This window comes from Alligator mississippiensis, chromosome 1 (genome assembly GCF_030867095.1).
Source record: "Alligator mississippiensis isolate rAllMis1 chromosome 1, rAllMis1, whole genome shotgun sequence".
NCBI classification, from domain to species: Eukaryota; Metazoa; Chordata; order Crocodylia; family Alligatoridae; genus Alligator; species Alligator mississippiensis.
In genome coordinates, this window is record NC_081824.1 from 433,569,258 (window position 1) to 433,594,033 (window position 24,776).

General features: G+C 46.1%; 1 protein-coding gene across 2 annotated transcripts in view; it reads left to right on the forward strand.

The window, feature by feature from the left end:
* The window catches only part of XPO4 (exportin 4), a 144,616-nt gene that overhangs the window by 26,822 nt on the left and 93,018 nt on the right, over positions 1-24,776 (forward strand). For both annotated transcript variants that reach the window (XM_059720556.1, XM_059720547.1), the window contains exons 2-4: positions 3,637-3,742; positions 8,048-8,189; positions 8,467-8,605. In XM_059720556.1, the coding sequence (XP_059576539.1) occupies positions 3,637-3,742; positions 8,048-8,189; positions 8,467-8,605 (387 nt within the window). The remainder of the gene's footprint in view (positions 1-3,636; positions 3,743-8,047; positions 8,190-8,466; positions 8,606-24,776) is intronic.

Consider the following 24,776-nt stretch of genomic DNA (forward strand, 5'->3'; position numbering starts at 1 on the left):
TTGGTTTCTGAAAAACCGAGCGTTCATAGATGCTAGGGTCAGAAGGGACCTCAATAGATCGTTGAGTCCGACCCCCTGCATAAGCAGGAAAGAGTGCTGGGTTCAGATGACCCTAGCTAGATGCTTACCTAACCTCCTCTTGAAGACCCCCAGGGTAGGGGAGAGCACCACCTCCCTTGGGAGCCCATTCCAGACCTTGGCCACTGTAACTGTGAAGAAGTTCTTCCTAATGTCTAGTCTAAATCTGCTCTCTGCTAGCTTGTGGCCATTATTTCTTGTAACTGCCGGGGGCGCCTTGGTGAATAAAACCTCACCAATTCCCTTCTGTGCCCCCGTGATAAACTTATAGGCAGCCACAAGGTCGCCTCTCAACCTCCTCTTGCGGAGGCTGAAGAGGTCCAGGTGTCCTAGTCTCTCCTCATAGGGCTTGGCCTGCAAGCCCTTAACCATACGAGTGGCCCTTCTCTGGACCCTCTCCAGGTTATCCACATCCCTGTTGAAGTGTGGCGCCCAAAACTGCATGCAGTATTCCAACTGCGGTCTGACCAGCGCCCGATAGAGGGGAAGTATCACCTCCTTGGATCTGTTCGTCATGCATCTGCTGATGCATGATAAAGTGCCATTAGCTTTTCTGATGGCTTCGTCACACTGCCGACTCATGTTCATCTTGGAGTCCACTAGGACTCCAAGATCCCTTTCCGCTTCCGTTCCACCAAGCAGGTCATTCCCTAGGCAGTAGGTGTGCTGGACGTTTTTCCTCCCTAGGTGCAGCACTTTGCATTTTTCCTTGTTGAATTGCATTCTTTTGTTTTCCGCCCATATGTCCAACCTGTCCAGGTCTGCTTGTAGTTGTTCCCTGCCCTCCGGTGTGTCCACTTCTCCCCACAGTTTTGTGTCATCTGCAAACTTGGACAGAGTACACTTCACTCCCTCGTCCAAGTTGCTGATGAAGATGTTGAAGAGTATCGGTCCAAGGACCGAGCCCTGCGGGACCCCACTGCCCACACCCTTCCAGGTCGATACCGCCCCATCCACTACAACTCTCTGGGTGCGACCCTCTAGCCAATTTGCCACCCACCGGACCGTGTAGTCATCCAAGTCACAGCCTCTTAACTTGTTTACCAGTATGGTGTGGGATACCATATTGAAGGCCTTCCTGAAGTCTAAGTATATGACATCAACCCCTTCTCCTGTGTCCAGGCGTTTTGTAACCTGGTCATAAAAAGAGACTAGATTAGTCAGGCATGATCTACCTGCTATGAACCCGTGCTGGTTTCCCCTCAGCATAATTTGTCCTGCCGGGCTCTCGCAAACGTGAGCCTTGATCATTTTTTCAAAGACTTTGCCTAGGATGGAAGTGAGACTGACTGGCCTATAGTTGCCTGGGTCCTCCTTCCTCCCCTTCTGGAAAATGGGGACCACATTGGCCCTTTTCCAGTCCTCCGGAACCTGGCCCGTGCGCCATGAGTGTTCAAATATTACTGCCAGTGGCTCTGCAATGATGTCGGCCAGTGCCTTCAGTACCCTCGGATGGAGCTCATCCGGGCCTGCCGACTTAAAGGCATCCAGTTCCTCCAAGTGACTCTGCACCATCTCAGGGTCTACGTGTGGTAGTCTGGCACCTTGCTGCTGCCTCTCTACAACCCCAGTGAGAGACTTGTCTTGCCCCTCACTTAGGAACACTGAGGCAAAGAACTCATTGAGGAGTTCAGCCTTATCCCCCCTGTCTGTCACCAATTGCTTTAGCCCATTTATTAGGGGTCCTATTCCACCCTGGGCCTTCCTTTTACTCCCTATACATCTAAAAAACAATTTTTTGTTATCCTTTATTTGGGATGCCATCCTCAGCTGCATGATAGCTTTGGCCCATCTAACTGCCTCCCTACAAGTGCGAGCAGAGGAGGTATACTCCTCTTTGGTAATCTCTCCCCGTTTCCACTTTTTATATGCTCCCCTTTTAGTCCGCAGGCTGCCCTGGATTTCTCTGGTCAGCCAAGGAAGCCTCCTGGCCCCTTTCCCTCTTTTTCTTCACATCCGGATCGTCTCCCTTTGCGCCCGTTGGCGAAGCCGAAAGTATTTGATAACCCAAGATGGTGGCTGCGAGCATTATTATAATGAAATGCACTGAGCACTAAGTGAAATCGGGTATCAATTTAAAATTGGTGTTATAGCAAAATAGTGCTAAGCGAAACAGCGTTAAGCTTTATGCCTTATAAAGGCAACAGCATTGCCTTTATAAGGTACTTCTGCAGTTAGAAGGAGTTCTGCAGTGTGTGAAGAGTAGCATGAAGGTGTTTGAAACTGGATTAGTGAACTTTAAGCTCCCTCTGGTGGCTGTATAATGCAAGGATAAAACATGGGGGGGGTTTGTTTAGGTGAGTGCTGTCCAACTTCTACGTGGCCAGAAGCTGCACAGCCTGCTGGCCAGGCTAGCAGGGGTCACATCTGAGGGCTGCATATCCCTGGTGCTGCTATGAATTTTAGATACCTTATCAGTATAGCACTAAGCTGGGTTTTCTTCAGTTGCTGATCTTGTTTGCAACACCATATTACTGTATTACCTTGATTTCAAGAGAGTTTGTTTTTTTCCCCTCCACTTAACATAAGTGGGGGGAAAAAGCCACTTATTTTGGAATTGAGGATGTGTGTGGCTGTGCTGGCTTTGGATTTAGATTAGAAGTTGTCCCTGTTGGAGAGTCCTGCTTTAGATGATAAAATTGATGAATTCGTGCAATTTTGTTATTTGCTACATATATGTGTAAAATGTTAGTGAAGACTGATTAATATGGAGGTGGTGTGTAATTATCAAGGAATAGAAGCTTGCACTGAATCATGATAGAGACTTACTCTTACCATATACATTGGTTAGGATAATGCTAATATTTGGAGCTGGTTAATATACTTGTAGAAAAGTGCTTGTAGATAGCAAAGCATATTTATCATTCTTTTCTATAATTGGGAAAGAGTGCGGATGAGAATAAGTGCTTAGCATCTACTAAAAAATAGACTGAGATTCTCAGTTTTAATGTTCAGCACTAGAGGGTAGTATGTTACTGCTGATAACTTATCATGTCCAGTTTCTTTTGCCTTTTAGAAATATTATATCCTTTACAACTTCTAAATGTAAACTTTCAGAGAAAAAAAGTTACCAGAAGTAGTACTACCTTTCTTGTGTTAGCAATATTTCCATTTCTCTTGGTTGACATTTCAGTAGTTCATGTTATGTTTTAAATGGTGATGATGGGCTTTTTATTTGAGCTCTGCTGTGATTTGGGCTGTGTCAGTTCAGGACAAAGAGGAGTCATGGAGAATCTTCATATCCATCTACCATTCTTTTTTCAGTGTGTTTTTGTTTTAATATTAGCAATGCAGAAGAACATGTGGTTATTTGCAATGTGAATATTCATAAAAAGATGTATTTACATTGTGATGTAGGTGTGGGTATTCATGGATAGTTTACTAATAGGAAGGCTGTGCCAGAAAAATTACAGGCACCTTGCCATGGCAGATTTAATTTTGCTTTTTTTGGTATTAGTCACTGAGGCAAATATTTACTAGAACATGAAATTACTCGTATGCAATAAGAATGTTACTTTACAGATTACTAAAATGCAGGGAAACTTTATTTTCTCTTAGGCACCACCTTCCATGGTCAATAATGAACAACGCCAGCATGCCGAGCACATATTCTTATCATTTAGAAAGTCAAAATCACCATTTGCTGTTTGCAAGCATATTTTGGGTAAGTCTTTAATGCATTTATTGAGATATTTAGAATGACAGTAATGTAATGGCTGTCAGATGATGCAGGTCTTTTGCAGCTGGGAAAAGTGAAAATTAAGCTGTTTGCTTTTAAATTATTCCTGATCCATCTTATTTTGAGTACAGTGCTCTGACTGCTAACATTTTAAATTAGTGCTAATTGGTTTCATTATGCCCAGCTGACTAGCTTAATTAAAAGAAATTTGTTTGAAACCGTCTGTTACTTCCGACTTCAGTACTGAAAGTGAATTTAAAGGCGAAGTGCAGCAAATTTAAAATATAAATGAAAAATAGCTGTGTAAGATTACTAGCACAGTACAGTATGTTTTTAACCATTTATTTTAGGTACTTTTTGATGTGTTTGCAGAGCTGCTGGAGTGCTTTAACTAAGACTTCCAGTGTAAAAGCTCCATTTCCCTTCCCTGCTGTTTGGCCTTATTTGTATTCATAGTTGCATTAACTAAACAAAGCTTTGGTACAACTTCCTTGTCAATCTGAGTTTCTAAAATAATTTAGAAGCTGATCTTGTATGTTCAGCTCTTGGGCACATACCCCTGCTCTCTTCAAGTCTGTTCATAGCTTCTGATGAAGTAGGCTGTTGCCCAAGGCTTTCTGAACCAGTCAGTCTCAAAGGTTCCCCCCTGCCTTGCCTTCTGCTTCACTCTTTAGTGTGAATACTGTAAGAGTTCTGGAGTTTATTAATGTTGCCACAGATAATGAAGGTTGCCTGACACTTTCCATTATGGGATTCATGCTTAAGAGCAAGGGCTGAAACTTGATAGGCTAGTGGAAATAGAGGGGATCACCCTAGTTTGTCTTTTGCTGTTCCTGTGAAAAATTGCTCAGATTAGACAGGTTAGAAAGCTCTGAGCAATCACAGCCTCTACAAACTTTGCAGAGATTCTTTAGTTTGACACCTAAATTCTTCAGACCTCATCTGCCTGGGGTATGCAAGATCCTCATATATAGTTCCTGTACGTTGGGTGGGCTATCCACATTTACATCCCAGGTCTTCTGCAAATGCTCCAGCCCAAGGGCTGAGTAGGACTTCTGCTGCTATCATTTCTTCTATGGGCTCTTGTAATGCAGGGGACAGGAACTGAGATGCTATTCTGTACTTTCAGGTCTCTCTTTTGGTGCCCGATAGCGTGGAGGGAAGGAGGTAGCAGCTGGCTTTAATGCAAAGTGCTGAGAAATAAGGCAGTTGATATATAAGGGTGGGAGAAAATGAAAGGAGTGAGAAAGGAACTGCATGAGATGGAATACATGCAGAGCAAGAGAGGGACAGGAATCAGTAGATGGGGAGGGGGGCTAATGCAAAGTACTAGGGCAGCAGCCAGGTGAAAATGTAAGGGGTCAGGAGAAGGGTTGCACAGAAGCAGAAGGGGAAAAGGACAGGAGCTGGGATGGATGATGGTGAACAGGAGAATAAGAGCCTGGATGGGCTGGAGAGGAGGGGGCATAGATGAGAAACCAGGTAAGGGATGGAACGAATAAGAGGAGGAGAGGAAGAAACAGGCTCTTGCCACTTGAGTGTTACCTTTATGAAACCTGGAATAGAAACTCACCACTTCAAAGTTTAATATTCCTCTTATGTCAGCAAATAGCTCTGAAACCTGCTGGCAAAGGGCTGTCACTAGGGCTAGGGGCGGAAGTTGCACGCAAACTGGTTTAAGTGCTTGGGAACTGGTGTAAACCTGTAACACAACAGAAGTTCAGTGCACATAAACTGCTTTCAAAATGGCTGAAACTGGTTTAAGATAAACCTGGTTGGATGTAGCATCAGACTCAGCTGGTTTAGGCTGAACTGGTTTATGGAACTTCTGCCCCAGATCCCTTCCTGGTTCAAGGTAACTCATAGTCCTCCAGCATCCCAGCATGCTTTGTAGTCCTGGGCTGTGCTGTCTGCTTGAGCGGAGCAGGGACTGCATTGCCTGGGTTTCCCCCCACGGCAGCCCAGGGTCCCTCAGCCTGGGACAGCCCCAGGAGCTGAGGGGAATTCTTCCCTCCCCAACCCCGGGGCTGCTTGCCTCAGCCCCTGCAAGTCTCAGGGAGTGAAGGGAAATTCTACTCCTCCACTGTCAGTTTTGCCTCAGCTGCTGGGAGTCTGAGGCAAAACTAGTTGCAGGGGAGTGAAAGAATTTCCCTCCACTCCCTGAGGCTGCCCGGAGACTGGCAGGGGCTGAGGCAAGCACCTCTGGGATATGGGAGGGGAAGAATCCCCCTCAGCTCCCTGGGGCTGCCCCGGGCTGGGAGACCCTGGGCTGTGGTGGGGAAAGCTCCCCTGAGGCAGGGGCTCCCCAGTGTCCCAATACTTGGCTGTACGGGTAGGCATCTGGCCGGGAGGACTTCTTTTCCCTCCCTCCTGTGGCAGCTGGGAAGGTGGGGAGGGCATTCCCCTCTGCTCCCCAGGGCTGCCTGGGCTGGGGACTGGAGCTGGGGGAAACTCCCTGAAGGGGGAGGCTCCCCCAAGGTGGGCCAGCACCTGGGCAGGGGGCTTCTTAACCCCGTGTGGGGAAACAGCAGAGGTTGTAGGCATGTATTGGGGAGTCAGCTGGGGCCACTTGGCTGGGCTGGCAATGGCCAGCAGGTTGGGAGGTGTGCTCTAGCGCCCCCTGCCTACTAGTCAGGGTCAGTGCAGGCCTCTCCTGCCTTTCCCAACTCTCCTGAATGTCAGTTCAGTTGGTTGTATCAGTTCAACCTACGCAGCTTCGAGGAAGCTGCCTAGACTGAATCTGATTCTGCCTCGAGCTTTTTGACTTTCTGTACTTAGCCTAGAGGAGGATAACAGCATACTTTCCTACCAGTTACTTACTTGCCTTACATTGTGGATGTCTGCCCTGTGGAACTGGAAGTCTCAATCCTGTTGATGTCTCCAATTTTGGGGCTAAATGTGGTTCTTTGTGGAAAAGATTCTATTTTTAATAACTTTATATTTTCTTAAATTAATAAACTAAAGAATTTTTTAAAATTTAGCATGTTGAAACTAATTTGGCCCACTTATGTGTAAGCTTCTGCTTTGGTTTTTAATAATCACCGAATACTCTTTTACCCAATTAAACTCAATAGATTTAAATTGGTTTATCACTTTATGCTAAATCTTAAATGGGTGCTACAGTGCACATCTGAATATTGTAAGCTTTTAAAATTATTTCTTAATCAGCTGTGCTCCTCACAAACCATCAATTCTCTTAACCAAGCCTGCATTTCTGGCCTTGGTAGCTAACTTTCTGCAGTCTTTTTTTTTTTTTTTTACAGTTCCTTACTCCTCCAGCTTGCTCACTACTGTCCCCTCGCTATTCCATAACCACATGTCTCCATGCTGCTCTTTCCTTAGTGCTACCCAGAATTTTTTAAAAAATATTAAATAGGCGTTGACATTAGCGATCTGCTAATACCAGATTAAATTCAGATTCTGTTTTTTTTTTTTCTTTTTTCAGTTTCAAATTATGCTACATAGTAATTTATTAGCCTCCTGTCTAGTCTCTTACTTATGTTACACTCATTGCTTTAATGCCTGAGTGCCTGTGTCTCCTACACTTTAACAGGAAATTGAGATCTGATTAGCTCTTTCATGGTAAATATGGAAGCTTGTACTCTGTGCACGGCAGCTAAGTAAATGATTAGCTTTCAATGCTGTCCTTTGTTTGAAATTATTTTGTAATGTAAATGATCCTATGCTATTTATTCCTCCCTAATCACAAAACAAATTTCTACTTTAAATGCTTGTTAAATACTTTAAAGTGGGACTGATTCTTAAACTTACAGGGGTAAGGTTGACAGCTTTTACATGGTACAGACGTAGATGCACACAACTATGTTAAAATTAAGTTTGCAAAGTCAAGCCATTCGGAAGAGGAAATGTCAAAATTTTCTTAATAATTTCAGTTCAGCTTCTATTGCACATACCCTTATGAAATAATCTTTACTCAGTGTAAAGTTCATATACTATTTTTCCCACAGGACTCCCTTCTCATTCATTGCCCAATCCTGTCTGTTCCCATCCCTACTCCTCATCCTAGTCCCTGCTTCCTTGTCCAGCCAGTTGCCTTATTAGGTTCTAATCTTACCTTGGATAATACATGATGATTTGCTAATTTGTGGTCATTGATCTTATTATACATTTGAGGTGCCTTTATGGGGGACCTCACTCTTGAAGCAAAATTACTTCACAGAACTACAACTAACTGTTTTCATTTATCTGAGAGATTTTTTTTCTGCTCAACAAATGTGAGCAGTGAACGTATATCATCCGGTAACTGAATGATTTTGGTTTTCTTAACAGAAACTAGTAAAGTGGACTATGTCCTTTTTCAAGCTGCCACAGCGATAATGGAAGCAGTTGTAAGAGAATGGATTCTCCTGGAAAAAAGTAGCATCGAGTCACTGCGAACATTCCTTCTAACCTATGTCTTACAAAGGCCTAAGTACGTACTGACAAAAGTGCCTCCAAAATACCTGCATAAGTTTCTGCATACATCTCATTTGCCTTTGTTTTAATCTTCCTCTGCTAATGGATAGAAAGCATTTCAGTGCTAGTGATTTCTAATTGCTTAATCCTTGGTTAATATTAGTAGCCAGTTTTTTAATATAAGTTTTCATATTGTACATTTAAAAAGAAATCAGTTTTCAAATTTTGTTTTATAGGAGTCTTGTGGTGTTCAAATTAACGGCAAGAACTAAATATTTTTGTTATGTTTGCAGCCTTCAAAAGTACGTACGGGAGCAGATTCTGTTAGCAGTAGCAGTCATAGTGAAACGAGGATCATTAGACAAATCAATTGACTGCAAGAGCATTTTCCATGAAGTCAGCCAGTTGATAAGCAGTGGTAACCCCACTGTGGTAAGTTCTTGTTTAATATCTAACCAACTATAATAGCATTACAAGTTGTATATTACATAAATGTTGTAGTTTGCTGGATTCATTTCATGTGTAGAAACCAAAATTCTGAAGTTTAATAACAGTAAATGGCTATTTGAATAGTTAAATCTATTTGCATTTTTTGAGTGAAAATGGGTTATAGGGTTGTTTGTTATACAGATAGCATTTTACTCCAAAGTGAATCTGAGTACTAGAGAAAGACTTAGATTTTAATTTTGTCATTCGAGATATAAATGTTGACAAGCCCTTTGAACTTTTAATATCAGTGTGTTTGTTTATTTAGTCAACTATCGTGGCATCATCTTAACTGAAAATAAGTATATTGGTTCCATTTTAAGGGTTGCTTTGAGCAATGGCAGCTTGATATAAAAATGGATTTTTCCATTTGTTGGTTGTGGTTCCCTACATGCTTTGTTTCACTTACATCTGTCCATTGCTGCACCCTGTTTTAGTTCAGCTGTTGGAATCATCCTCTGAACAAGTGGCTTAGACTCTTGCTGTTCCCTGAAGATGGGTGGGTAAGGAAAAGGGGAGATAAGGAAGTAAAACCTGGAATGGGAATAGAGCTTATTCTCTCTAGATTTAGTATTGTACTGGGGTGAATGTTGCCTGCTTTATTGAGTGCAAAGTAGAAACAAGGTGTTCAGTATCTATCTTTACTTAGTTTAATTCCATTTATTGTGCCAGGAAATAAGATTAGAATAGGTCACAATGAAGGCATGTAACAAGAGATTAAGGAAAGTTGATTTTTCCCCCACCACCCCCCACTAGTTGCAAATTTTAGATAATGCAGGTGTAATCATGGTGCTATTCAACTAAAGCATCCAAATAAATTCTAGGGCCTGACTTTTAGGATTATGAAACACACAGAACTACAGTTGAGGTATGTGGAAGTACTAGATGCTCAATACCTTGAACATCTGATCAAAGAAGTTCAGTGAAAATAATGCGAGTCATGTCATGATCCTAAAAATAGTCTGTCAACCTCTCTGAGTGCATCTAATGGGTTTCTTGCATGTGTATGGAAACACACTTCTAAACTCAGATTTCCTGTTTGGCAACAAAATGCTCTGTTTTCAAGACACTGAGAAGACTATTGAGCTATTCATTAGTTCATTAAAGCATTTTTAGCCCATCATAGTCTACAGGTGGATGAAGATTCATGTTTGTATAGAACACACGCATTACTACATTTTCAGGAAATATAGTTTTCTTTTAAAATATACATGTAGTTGAGGTTTCCAGAAGTTTATTTATATAAACATACATATGTTTAAGAAGTTGTTTTATTTTTAACTCGACTACTAAAATGGGGCTGGCAGAAAGCTTCAGGTCAACAAAGAAAGTCTGTGAGCTAGCTCTTAAGTTCAGGAGAACAGCAAAACTGAGGCTATGCTCAAGTTAATACACACAAATTGCATTGTCTGTCATTCAAAGTTGGGCCTATATGTAATACCTGTAACACACTTCCTAAGTTTAAAGCTACTAATAGTTTTCCCACGTGTAGAGTCTGTTACCATTTGTAGAGTCATTACTAGCACAATCACCATACAGAATGCACCACAAACTAGCTGCTGCATAGTAGAGGTGGCAGTCTTCCAGCTCCCTCTTCCAAATTCTTCCTACATCTGAAACATACAGATCAGCTTTGACTCATCTCTTCCTTCCCATCTGCTGTCTCCCTCCCACCCGCAAATACTTGACCCTGCATGGTTCCACAAAACTATATACACTCAATTTTGAAGAAGGATTTTTATAAACCATAGATTAGAAAATTAGATTTTCTATTTAAGGACTTTCCATTTGCAATACACTAACAAACAACAACACTACTCACTACCAAAAAAAGAAAAAGCATGTTACTGGCATTTAAGTATGTTTACAAGATGTATTACAAAATTGCAAGTCCTAAACTGCACTTATATTAACTGACACCACCATTTAATGAAGAGTGTATCATGAAAAGCAAATCTTTCCAGTTCTATTGAAACATAATACTTGCTACAAAAATGTTAGTTAGAACTTGAGGAATGACACATCTTAATATGGTCTTGAACTTCTGAAATCTTTAGTGCCTATTAATAAACAGGGTATAAATTCATCTGTATGCATCCCACACTGCATTAATATTACAGAACAAGTCAAGAAGATGAAATTAAGATTGAATGAGAAATACTAAGCTGGTCAGGAGCCAAGCAATCTGCTATTTTATATAGCACTTAATACAGCAACCCTGATCCTGACTGGGCCACTAGGGTGTTACTCCAGTATAAAAATGTAAAATTATGAAGCGTATATGACAGCAAAGAACCAGCTGGAATCATTAACTTTCCATTTACAGACTTAAAATTCGGTCCTTAAAAAAAAGTTTGTTGCTATTTTAAATCAAGTTGAAAGTTTTCAAGAAGGAAGCCATACTCCAACAGAACTGTGAAGACCAATTAAACTGGGCTTCCTACCAAATTGGGCAGGTGGGAGGAGGGGAAGTGGGGTTAGGATATGGGGGGTAGGGGTGGGGGAGAACTTTAATTTGTTTCTGCTCCGTCTCTGCCTTCTTGATGCCTTTGACCTCCATTTTATATCTTCTTTTTACCTGTTGCCTCTGTCTCCTGTCTAAAGACTCTAGAATTCTGAAAACTGGGGAGTATGGTTCTGTTATACTTTTGTGAGTCCTAGATCTCTCTGTTTAGACCCTGTCCCTCCCAGATTTCTGCTCCATGATGTTTCCTTCTGGTCTACCCATCTGTCTTCCTACCTATGGCTCAGTCCAGCAACTGCAGACGCTCAGCCTGGACTCGGCAATAGGTTGGTCTTATGTTTTAAAATTGTTAATGTTTTTCTTATATAAAATCTGAAAATGATTGTATTGAAGTGATAGCCTGGGCCATGCCAGAGGAGTAGTAGGAAAAGAGGAGGAAAAACAACATTAAAGGGTAAACAAATACTAGAGGTGCACCAATACATCAGTTGAATATTGGATCAATACTGATATAAAGAAAATTTTCTCTATCAGATATTGGCCCGATGGGGCTGATAATTTGTCCAATAAATGCCTATGCTGTGCGCAGCTGCAGTGCAACACGGAGCGGAGCAGGCACCATGGAGAGCTGCTTCCAGCTTGTAAGTTGGAAAGGAAAGGGGGAAAGAAGGAGTGTGGGGGGGGAGGGGGGGCAGATCAACACCCCCACTGTGAAGGAGGGAGGGGGCAGGGGCGCGGGACAGGCTCGACTTGTGGGAGGGGGCGGGGGCAGCTCCCACTGCTGCTTGCACCTTGGGAGGGTGCGGGGGTGCCCCCTATATCTGCGCTGGGAGGGCAGGCAGGCTGAAGTCGGTGCTGCACAGGGCTCTTTTTGGCAGGGGCTGAGCTCACAGCACATGCTGGCAGCACTGGGAGGGGCTGCAGCCACCCCAGATTTTGCTGCAGCTTTGCTCCCAGCCGCAGCCTCAGCTCTTCCCAGAACATGGGTGGAAGCAGGACATGGAGCCAGGCTGTGCCAGGTGGTGTGGAGCTGGGAGCGGAGCTGTGGCAAAATTTGGGGTGGCTGCAGCATCCTTCCAGCATTGCTGATGCTCACTCCAAGCCCAGCCCCCACTGAGAAGAGCCCCACGCAGCTTTTGGCTCCAGCCCACCCACTCTCCCAGCACACATCTGGGGGCACACAGCCCCCCCTCGCCATCCCAGGGTGCAAGCAGCAATGGGAACCGCCACTGCAAGCTGCGCCTTTATATATATATATATATATATTTTTTTTTTTTTTTTTTTTTTTTTTTTTTTAAAGTAAACTACTCTTTCCCTGTTTCTGCTTTTTCTTTCTTTGCCCGTGTAAGCTACCTGACCTCATTTCTCTTGGGGTGAGAGGGAGGTAAGGAAGAGCATGCTTCCTCTTTCTCTTTGGCTCCCAATCAGACTACAATAGCCACATTTGTTATAGGTGTTCTCTTTTGAGTTTGGGACCAATTTATGTCAATGTTAGTCTTGTGGGTGTGTGTAGGGTCAGGCCCTGATGTTGGAAGCAACCAGGATTATGACAGTGGAAATGGTAGTTGGAACAAAAGTTGTACAGCATGAATACATGGTTGCTTTGGGGCTATGTATGTCTCAAAGTTTCCATACATGTAACTTATTACATATCAACTAAAATACCTGATGAATATTGTGAGATTTATTGAGGTTGTAGCTTGATAAACCAGAAAAATGATTCCAAATTATATGAATGAATTTCAGTTATGTGCAGGACTGTGTTTGTTCCAAGACAGATTGTATGCAGAGATACAGACTGAGGAACATTTAGTTATGCTGTAGTATTGCAGAAAAAGTCCTGGGGCTTATAGTGGACTGCAAGCTGAGTATGAATCGGCGGGGTGTGTGTTTATTGGCAAAACAAGCCAATAGTATACTGGGTTGTATCAGCCAGTTGATGTACCCAGCTTCAAGTCACGAGAAGTTATTCTTCTGCTCTATTCCCCTGAACTGTTTGCAGTGGTGGCAGATGACGGAACAAGGTTGAGGATATTAGGAAAAACTTGGACTGTGGTGAAGCACTGGAACAGTTTACCTGGAGAGGTGGTAGAATCTCTACCTCGGAGGTTTTTAAGGCCTGGCTCAACAAAGCCTTGGCTGGAATGATCTAGTTGGGGGTGGGTCCTGCTTTGAGCAGGGGGGTTGGTCTAACTGACCTCCTGAGGTCCCTTCCAACCCTAATTTTCTATGATTTTATCATTCTGTGATTCTGTTCAATACTTGTGAGGCCTTACCTACAGGATTGTTTCTAGTTTGGGCCCCACCTTTCAGGAATGAGTCCATAGGAGAGCAACAAAAATGATTGGAGTGCTGGGAAACATGATTTTTGAGAGGAAAAAACTGAGATTATTTAGTCTGGAGTTGAGGGGGTTTTGGAGTGCCTCCTTTGTTTTCCTGGCTCCTGCTGCTGTGTCCTGTCATATTTTCCCTCTGGCCATCAAGAAATGGTATCAGTACTCCTGCCAGTAATTTCAGTGCTTTTCTCTGTAGTCTGTACCTCTGTGGGACAGAGCTGGCAGAAGCCTCAGAACACATGGGTAATTTTAGCTTGCCAAATACATGTTTTCCATCCCTGATTTCAAGATTCTAGGGAAATGTGCTGGCCACGTTCCTCTTAACCATACATGCCTTCAATTTCTTGGCCTTGTACTCCTGTGTACTTACACTTTGCATACCTCAAGGACTTCTCCCTTGCTGTGGCCTGAACATAAGTAATTTGCTGCTTCTCCAACTGCCAGCATAGTTGCAGTTTTCCAGATTGCTGCTTTTTTATGCAGCAATACTGGCAGTTGGAGAAGCAGCAAATTACTTATGTTCAGGCCACAGCTTATCTGTTCAAGCATTCTTAAAGATGTATGATCAAGCTATATGTCCAGACCTCTTGGAAAGTTTCCTAATTCATCTAAAGAGGAGTAATTTAGTGCTGGGTATACTGTGGGGAAAAAAAATATTTACATACCGGACAATAGCCAGGGTATTTGCCCTTGTAGTAAGAAAGGAGGGAGTTAACCACTAATGCCTGGGCAGGAGAATTTGGCTGCCTATGAACAGAATCAGCCTGGAATGCATCATGCCAGCATTTCTGCCAGAATGTGGAAAAAGCAAATGGGTCCAAACAGTTGTAACCAAGACTGCAAACAGAGAAGCTGTATGCTTTAGTTAAAGAACACATTTGGATCCATGAATGGAGTGCATTCTAGTAATGTAGAAATTACTTAGCAGTGCATGAACATTTAAATAATATTATGTTAAGATTTTAATGCTAGTGTCAATGAGAATGTGTGTGTGACACTTTTGTGTAGGCCCCTCTCTTTTTTACTTTTTGAAAGAGAAAGTGAATCCAATTTACTAGATTCATGTAGTAGGAAGCTATTGCAACAAGATCTTAGGAAGCTATTACAACAAGTTGATAGAACTTTCATTTTCAGTGTAATGTTTTAAATAGTAATTGTAGAAGTTGCTGAGCTAATCCCGGTGTGCATGTAGGTTCAAAGATAGGACTGGGATGTAAGGCAAATAAAGCAAGTATACTTGTGGGCAGGAGCAGGCAAAATACTCCGTCCTGGCAGGCATTTTCATCTGGCTTGTGGCGCCCACCAACTGATTCTACCCTACCCAGCTCTTCCTCCCACGAGGGTGGAAATGAGGCACCCATATATACACCCTCTCCTGACATACCCTATTGCGCCTCACCCCCACCCTTGTAGTTGAAAGGGCCCAGCTTGGCCAGCATGCAGCTTCTGGGCGGGGCTGCTGCTGCTGCCACTGCTACAGCCTCTGGGGTGCCTGCTTGGCTTCCCCGGTGTGCCACTCGCTCTGGACAGCAGGTAGGGAAGCAGCAGGAGCAAGGGGAGCTGCAGCTGAGTGGGAGCATGGGGCTGGGACTGGTGGCAGCACAGAGCGGTAGCAGCACAGAGTTCAGGTGGGTAGGATTTTTGTGTGAGGGAGGGTGGGGATGTGTGGGGACCCCCCAAACTCTTCCCATGGCGTGCAGCCCCTGCAGGCAGCAGCAGCAGGCAGGGGTGCTTGTGCGCGGTGCAGGCGCTGCCACCCGGTGGTGTGCCACTTTGGCCAGCGCTGCACATCCTGGTGAGGAGTGCAGCCTGGCTGGCTGCCTCTATTGCCAGGGCTCCCTTCTGCTCATGTGCAGCCTCCTCACTCATGCACCACTGGAGGGAAGCCCCATGTACTGGAACTGGCTGCCTTCACCACTCCCTGCTGCGCAGGTCCTGGGACTCTACTGGAAGTGGAGGGGAGCCCCAGCCCCTATTTCCCCATGGAGTCCCAGGACCTCTGGGGCAGGGAATGGTGAAAGCAGCCAACTCCAGTGCATGGGACTTCCCTCCAGTGGCACGTGAATGTGGAAGCCACATGTGCGTGGTGGGGAGCCCTGGCGATGGAGGCAGCTGGCCCTGCACTCCTTGCTGTGATGTCACGATTTAGGCAGTGCTGCCTAAATAGTGTGCTGCCACGTGGCAGCACCTGTACCAGGCAGGAGTGTCCTTGCCTGCTGTTGCTGCAGCTGCCTGCCAGTGCTGCACACCATGGAAAGTGTGTGTGTGGGGGGGTCCCCCCATCCTCCGTCACACCTCACAAATGCCCTACACCCTTCTCTCATCACCCCCACATATACACCCCCCACCATGCACACTTAAACACATTCCCATACCACGCGTGCACACACACCCTCGCTGCACACAATATAAAGGACTAAGAATTTATTTTTGAGTTATTATGCAGTCACCTCCATATACACTATGCAAACACAAATCATGACAAAAATATTTTTGTAATAAAATTAAAATGTTGTAGAAGGTGTTTGACTTTTAGTGTATGATTTGTTTTTTTTCTAGTTCTAAGATGGCAACCTCCTCCTTCCTCCCCCCCCCCAGCACCCAAAAAAAAAAAAGAGTATTTCCAGGGGGCAGGGGAGGGACTTTGGTGCCAGAGGTCAGGGGTTAGGGGCGTGACTTCTGGTCCCAAGTTGGGGACCAGGGTGTGGGGCAAGTAAAGCTCACCAAACCTCATTAAGTGGCCCTCCAGATAAAATAATTGCCTGCTCTGGGGGGTGAGAGCAGCTGTATAGGCAATGCCCCAGAGCTGTCTTTATGCTTACTTTGAGCTTCTTGTTCTACGTAGTGCCCATTGCTCGTGGTGCATCCTGGGGCTAGTCATCTGAAGATTAGGTTTTGTCCCTGCTATCTGCATCCGTAACTTCAGAGAGAACTTTTTTTTTCATTCTGCCTATCAAAAATAAGGTGTATATTTTATTTGGGGGAGGGGGCATGTTGTATGCAAAAATAATATAACGAGTATAGTAACATTCATGTGGAGCTGTAGCCCAAGCACATTATCTCTGAACACAGGTTTTATTACCTTCAGTGGTTCCCAAAGGGTGTGCTGTGAGAGCGACAGAAGTCTATGGTGAGATTCTTCTGTGCAAGGAAGTAAATATTCTTCATCCCCCCCATCTGGCACCCTGGGGGGCTGCCCCAGCTGCTCCAGCAGTGCCTGCAGCTGCTTCTCTGAGGACTGCTCCATTGCTGCTGCCTTCCCCATTCCCAGGCAGTTCCTATGATGCCCCCCAGCCCTCCCAGCAGCGCACTCTGCTGCGAGCAGGCTAGTGGACACACGGATGGAACCTGCTTAGCTTGTCCCCTCCACTTCTTCTCCCATGCTCCTGGGGCTGGCAGGAGTGGCTGAGGTGGTGGTTACTGGCATGTGGGACCCCGCAGGAGCAGCCTCAGTAGCAGGGGCTGCCCTAGCTCCCTTAGGTATAGACCAGGGGTTGGGAGGTTGCAGACAGTGGCAAGAACAGATCATGGGTGAGGTGCTGCCTTCTTGGCCCTTTACTGATACCAACTAGATTGGTGATTCTCACCATTTTTAGCTCCAAGGCCCCCCTCCACATTCTTCCTGAATCCAGCAAGCTACATATGATTTTTAACTGTGGTGACATAAAATTTAGAAAGTTGTGGAGGGGTGCCTTGAGGCTTAAAAGGTTGAGAACCGCTGGTATAAAGACTATTCTTAAAGAAAGATGTATTTGGTGTCATTTTTTAACAGTACGTCTCAGCACAGGCATGATTTCCTCTGGAAGGGGAATGGAATATTTGTATTTGTTCTTTACTTGTATTCCTGTATCAGCAAAAGAGACTAATGCTGTTTCCTTAGAGTGTGTACACTTTTTTCAGTCTATCATTCTTTAAACAGAAGAAAGTGTTTCCTGCATTTACATTATCAGAAGATAACAAACGAAAGGTGAAAATTTTGTCAGTTTCCAGTGTCACATACTAAGTTCCTGCAGACTGAGCTGCCCGTTTCACCTGCCAAGGGCTCCATGCACCCCTAGCTTTATGTCCAAAACATCTGAATGCTAACTAGACTGTCTCGCTGCACTTCGTTTCTGTACAACTCCTTAACTCTTCTCTCATGCAAAGGGCCCTGTGTGGGTATGGACATATGTACATGGGGAGTTTGGAGCTCTTTCAAAAGCAGAACATTTCAAAAGGGCAACAGCTGTTATGTTCTCATTGTTGTGTGAATGAGCCAAGTAAAATTCATATGTAGCAAAATCACTCCAACTTTAAAGCCGCTTCATCCAGGGTTGAAGTTAGAGCAGTTTTGCTGACCCATGACTATTTTTATTGTTACCATGCTTTTGTGTGAAGTCCATTCATACTTAAGGACTTGTCTAGATTTGATTCAACTTAAAACAGACTTCTAAAAGAAGCCCAGATCCTTGGGTTCTTGGTCCTTTATTTTAACATTGAGAGTCCTGAGATGCCATATTTCTTAATAATCCATGCGTGAACTTTTTGGTGATGTTGTATCAATTGACTCTAGAATGTATGTTGTGCTGTAAAATTGTTATTGCCCTCTGAGTATGACCTACAAGTTACTCAAGGGAATTTCATAGTTGGTAGGGTCAGAAGAGACCTGAGCAGATCATCAAGTCTGACCCCCTGCCATGGCGGGGAAGAGTACTGGGGTCAAACAACCCCAGCAAGGTGTTCATGTAACCTCCTCTTAAAGATCCCCAGGGTAGGAGCCAGCACCACTTCTCTTGGAAGTTGGTTCCAAATCCTAGCCGCCCTGACAATGAAGTAGCGCCTCCTGAAGTCTAGTCTGAATCTACCCTCTGCCAGCTTGTGGCTGTTATTTCTAGTTGCTCCTGGTAGTGCTCGGGGGAACAAGGACTTCCCCAATGCCTGCTGGTCCCCTCTGACTAGTTTGTAAACGGCCACTAGATCCTCCCTCCTCCTTCTCTTGTGGAGGCTGAACAGGTTCAGGTCCCTTAGCCTCTCCTCGTAGGGCCTGTCCTGCTGACCCCTGATCATGCTAGTGGCCCTCCTCTGGCCCCTCTCCATGTTGTCCACATTCCTCCTGAAGTGCGGCGCCCAGAACTGGACACAGTACTCCAACTGTGGCCTGACCAGTGTTGCATAGAGGGGGAGGAGCACCTCCTTGGACCTGCTCGAGATGCATCTGTGGATGCATGACAAGGTATGGTTGGCCTTCCTGACTGCATCCCCACACTCGACCCATGTTCATTTTGGCATCAGTAATGACTCTAAGATCCTTTTCTGCCTCTGCACTGATGAGAAGGGAGTTCCCCAGCCTGTAGGTCTGCTGCTGGTTCCTCCTCCCCAGGTGCAGTACCTTGCACTTGTCAGTGTTGAAACCCATCCTGTTCTCATCCGCCCCCCCCCCGTAACCTGTCTAGGTCTGATTGCAGCCTAATTCTCCCTTCTAGCGTGCCCACTTCCCCCTACAACTTAGCGTCATCTACGAATTTGAACAGGGTGCTTTTTACCCCCTCCAGCTGCATTTATGCCAGGTACCCTTGGTTTAAAAAAAAAAAAAATCAAACATTTACAGGATTTCTATAACCAATGACTTCAGTGAGTAAGAGGCCTTTTGCTTTTTTAATTCATTTAATTTTAGTACATTTATAATGAAACCATCTGAGCAGGAACTGTGAAAGGTCACAACTAAGAAAGCAGTAAATTCATTTTCCTTCAAACTTAGAGTGATACATGATTCATTAGACAATCCAGAAAATGATTTGGAGTTTCATTACTGAAGATAGATAAGTAAAAGCAACCAAAGAGTTTCTTGGATACAGTTAGGTAGTATCCTAACTTGTATCACCCGTATCAACTTGAAAAAGAATATACTGCATCTGAAAGTTTGTCCAAGTCTATCCCAACCTTGCTGTTGCTCTAATAGATGATAAATAAAATGGTAAGTATTTATGTGGGTGTTATCTAAAATCTCTAGCAGACAGATGTATAAAACTGGGGTACTGTCTTAATGCTTTGTTAGCTGGAATGGATGTTTGGGCTGCAGCATGCATTTGGAATAGTGGAAATGAATTTGATAGATGAACATATTTCAGTCTACTTCATATGAGCACAACCAGCAAGTACCCTGTTTAAGTGAATAGCCTGAGGACAAAAATTTCCATGCACTTATCCAAATAGTGTAAACTGTGCCTCTTGAGTACAGTGCTTCTTGTGCTGTGGTATTGGCAGCCTCAAAATTGACTGGCTCACCTCATTTTCACTGATTCTTAGAGCAAGCAGCCTTTTGACAGCTGTTTGTTCTTTCTGGGTCAGTTTGAGCACAGTTAAGTTACAAAGTATACGGATGCAATGACTTGTACAGTTAAGTTGCGAAGTAGACAGTGGTGCTGAAAGATCATAGAATCACAGCATAGTAGGGTTGGAAGGGACCTTGGGAGGTCATCTAGTCCAATCCCTTGCTCAAGGCAGAATCGATCACTGACTAAACCATCCCACTCAACTGTTTGTCAAACAAGTTCTTTAAAACATCCAAGGATGGAGATTCCACAGCCACACTGAGTAACTTATTCCAAAGCTTAACCACCCTCCTAATGAGAGAGTTCTTCAAAATATATCCATCCTGATTTTTCCTCTGTTGCAATTTGAGACGGTTGTCCTTGTTCTGTCCTCTGCAGCAACAAAGAAAATTTTATATCGATCTTCCACATAACCTTCCTTCAGGTATCTGAAGACTGTTATCAAATCCTGCTATATAACTGCCTTTTCAGCTATTTAAAGACTTATTGAATCGCACTCAGTTGTCTTGTTTCCAAACCAAATAACTCTCATACTTTGAGCCTATCCTCATAAGCAGGGGCGGGCAATTATTTTGGGCGAAGGGCCACTTACTCGGTTTTGGCAAGCTGTCAAAGGCTGCATGTGAGGCCTTCCTGTTGACAGGTGCCCTGCCCGCTGGTCAACATCTTGGGACCAGTGTCCTAATGTCTTGGGACCAGTGTCCCAGGGCCAGTGCTGGTGGGACCCAGAGTAGGGTGCAGGCTGGCAGGGGTCTGTGGAGCCAGGCTGGGCTGTACCAGCAGGAAGAGGGGGGAGCTGGCCCAGCTCCATAGAGCCCCTGCCAGCCAGGACCCTCTACTCCTAATACCTTGCTCTGGTCCCTGCCAGCACTAGCCCCAAGACACTGGTGTGGGCCCTGTGCTCCCGCTGGCTCCCGTGTCCGTTCACTCCCAGTGCACGCCGCCCCCCCCCCGCCCTTTGGTACAGGTGGGGGGCAGCCCCGACCCTGTGCTCGCTGTCAGGGAACGAGCTGGTGCTGAATGTGGGGGGGGAAAGCAGCCCCTCCCCTGCCCCACAGCTGGCGCTCCCTGCTGCAGCCGCTCGCAGTTCTCATGGGGCTGTCCTGAGCAAGCACAAGCAGCCTCATGTGGGCTGTGAGCAGCTGCAGCATGGGGCGCCAGCAGGGCCACTTTTCCCCACGCTCAGCACCAGCTTGTAACCCGTTGCCGCTGCCAGCCTGGGCCCCGCGCCAGCTCTGGGCTCTTCCGCCCGGGCTGTGCTGCGGCAACAGCAGCTGCACGGCACGGAAGAAAGCGCCCCCCTCCCCCCCAACCCCACTTGCCGCGCTGGGCAGTGTTTGCTGCTGCCTGCCTGGAGCTCATGCCATGGCAGGCTGTGGTGCAGCTGCCACTGCTGCCTCTGTGCTGCCCAGTGTGCATGAGGAAAAGCGGCCCCCCTGGTGCCCTGTGCTGCAGCTGCTTGCAGCCTGTGTGGGGCTGCCTGTGCCTGTTCAGGACAGCCCTGTGTGGCTGCAAGCGGCTGCAGCAGGGAGCGCCAGCCATGGGGTGGGGAGGAGCTGCTTTTTCCCCCATGCTCAGCACCAGCTGTTCCCTCCTGGCCAGTACCACAGGGCTAGGGGGACACTGGGAGTGAGCAGGCATGGGAGCCAGCGGGATCACGGGGCCTGCACCGGTAGGGCCCAGGACAGGAGCCAGGCCAGCTCCCCATCTCCCTGCTGGTGCAGCCCTGAGGGAGAAGAGCTGAGCTGGCCTGGCCCCGAGGACTGGGGCGATACCCATGGTCCTCCCCTGCTCCCCCATCCCCCTTACTTGAGTTTCCTGGAACGGTGCAGCCACAAGGAGCCAAATGGTCCCAGGCCAGAAGCAACTGCTAGGGAGGGGCTTCCAGCTGGTGGGGTTGGGTGGACCCTGCTGTTGCAGGAGACTGCCGGGGCTTCCCCTGGGCCCTACTGCCCCTTGTTCCTGTCATCTTTGACAAGAACCAGGGACAGGTGAATATTAATTTTCTAAAACTTTTTAGGGGCCCCACAGGCTGGATAGAATGGCTTAGCGGGCCATATTTTACCCACCCCTGCTCATAAGCCATGTTTCCTGGTCTCATTATTTTGTCAATCTCTGCTGGACCCCACTCATGCCACAAAGAGTGGGAGAATCACTCCCCTTGATTTGCAAGTAATCTCCTTTTAATACAGCTCAGTACTGCATTGCTCTTTTGCAACAAAAGCATGCTGTTGGCTCATGCAGCTTTATGGTCCGCTTAGACTCCCAGATCATGTTCTGCCATATTGTAGCCTGGTAATTGCTTTCCCAGTCTATATTTGAGCATGCGATTGTTTCATCCCAAGTGCCGGATGCTGCACTTGTTCTTGTTGAAATTCATCTGACTGAGTTGTTCTTTTGGACCATTTGTCCAGTTTGGAGAAGTCATTCTAGATCCCAGCCTTACCCTCTAGAGCAGTGGTTCTCAACCTTCTTTGTACCAGGACCCATTTGTAAACACTGATGGGCAGTCCCAGCCCAGTGCCCCTCACTACCAACCTGCTGCTGCCAGGTCCCAGCCTACCAGTGTACGGGACAGGATGGGTGTGTGGGGTATCGGGGGCCCCAAGTATCCTCTTGCAGGCTGGAACTCTGCCAGCCTGCATTCAAGAAGCCATATATTCGAGAAGCCATGGTTTCCCACGTTTTTCTCTCTTAAAGGAGAATCCATTTTTAAAGTTTGTTTGTAACCCTTTCCTATATTCTTGTGACCTACTTTTGGGTCGTAACCCACACGTTCAGAAATGCTGCTTTAGAGTAGGGGTGGGCAAAATATGGCCTGCCAGCTGATTTGGATCCAGCTCGTGGGCAGGCATACACCCATTCATGGTATCTGGCTCATGGCTGCCACTGCTGCGCTCTGCATGGGGCTGAGCCCCACCTGCTTTCACCCAGGGCAGCGCACACTGTGCTCTCTCCTTCTCCTCTTAGAGGGCCCTGGCTAGCACGCATAGCTTCCCTGTGGGGCTGCTTCTGCTCAGCTCCCTCCATCTCCAGCGGCTCCTCCTGTCCCTGCTGCAGTGCGTTGGGCAGCAGATAGGGAAGGGAAGCAGCAGTGGATGAGGGTGAAGCTGCAGCTGGGAGCTCCTGCCTTACCTTCTACCCACTCTGCCCACCCCGTGTGATCAGCAGCCACCTGCGGGCTGCTGAGTGGGTGGAAGGCGACTCTGCCAGGAAGCTGTGCACGCTGGGCAGGAGCACAGGGTAGGTCCGGGCAGGAGCACAGGGTAGGTCCAGGCAAGAGCCCAGTCCTGGCTGCCCTGAGTGGGAGTGGGTAGGGCTCGACCTCATTCAGAGTGACAGGGAGCAGCTGTGGGCTGGAGGGGAGGGGAAGGGTGGACTGCACCCGCACTGCCTGGACGAACTCTGCTGCACGTGGCCTATGCTCCTTCCCCTACCTACCCCTGGCAGGCTCCCGAGATCTAATGCTTGGGCAATCCTCACCATATACCCCCACAGTATACAAGAATAACGCTTTGAGCATCAAGGACAATAGAAAGTCCTTTTTCAGATATGTGGGGAGCCGGAGGAAAAGCAGGGGCAACATTGGACCCCTGCGGAACCAGATGGGGGTCATCATTGACCACAAGATGAACATGAGCCTGCAATGCGATGCTGCGGCTAGTAAAGCGACCAAAACACTGGCTTGCATCCATAGATGCTTCTCAGGCAAATCCTGGGACATCATTCTCCCCTTGTACTCAGCCTTGGTGAGGCCACAGCTGGAGTACTGTGTCCAGTTTTGGGCTCCACAATTCAAAAAGGATGTGGAGAAGACTGTTTCAGGCTGGACTTAAGGAAGAATTTCTTTACTGTCTGAGCCCCCAAGGTCTGGAACAGCCTGCCACCAGAGGTGGTTCAAGCGCCTACATTGAACACCTTCAAGAGCAAACTGGATGCTTATCTTGCTGGGATCCTATGACCCCAGCTGACTTCCTGCCCTTTGGGCGGGGGGCTGGACTTGATGATCTTCCGAGGTCCCTTCCAGCCCTAATGTCTATGAAATCTATGAAATAAGACTTTATTTTGAGCTATTATATAGTTGCTTCTCTTTCTATGTGTGTGTGTGTGTGTGTGTGTGTGTGTGTGTGTGTGTGTGTGTGTGTGTGTATATATATATATATATATATATATATATATATATATATATATATATATAATATATAACTTGTCCACAAATCAGGACAACAGTATTTTTAAGAATAAAATAAAAATCAAACATCTACTATAAACACATTTTATTCATAGATTTCATAGATTTGAGAATGACGTCCCAGGATTTGCTTGAGAAACATTTATGGATGCAAGCCAGCGTTTTGGTCGTTTTACTAGCCGCAGCATCGCACTGCAGGCTCATGTTCATCTTGTGGTCAATGATGACCCCCAAGTCTCTTTCTTCCATAGTCCTAGCCAACATAGCACTGCCGAGCCTATAAGGATGCTGCGGGCTTTTCTTCCCAAGGTGGAGAACCTTGCATTTATCGGCGTTGAACACCATCAGATTCTCGTCCGCCCACTTGCTGAGCCTGTCCAGGTCAGCCTGGATCACCCGCCTGTCTTCTGGTGTGGATGCTTTGCCCCAAAGTTTGGTGTCATCGGCAAACTTGGCCAGTCCACTTCTGACTCCAGTGTCCACATCATTAATGAAGATGTTGAACAGTATGGGTCCAAGGACAGAGCCTTGGGGACCCCACTGGTCACAGGACACCACGATGAGTGACTTCCATCAATTACTACCCTCTGGGTCCAACCCTGGAGCCAATTTTCCAGCCAGTGGATCGTGGAGGACCCAAGGCGACAATTGGCCGGTTTCTCCAAGAGGCGATCATGGGAAACCAGATCGAAGGCTTTTTTGAAGTCAAGATATATGACATCAATCTCTTCTCCCTTGTCCAGGTGATAGGTCACCTGGTCGTAGAAGGAAATGAGATTGGTCAAGCAAGACCTACCCACAACAAACCCGTGTT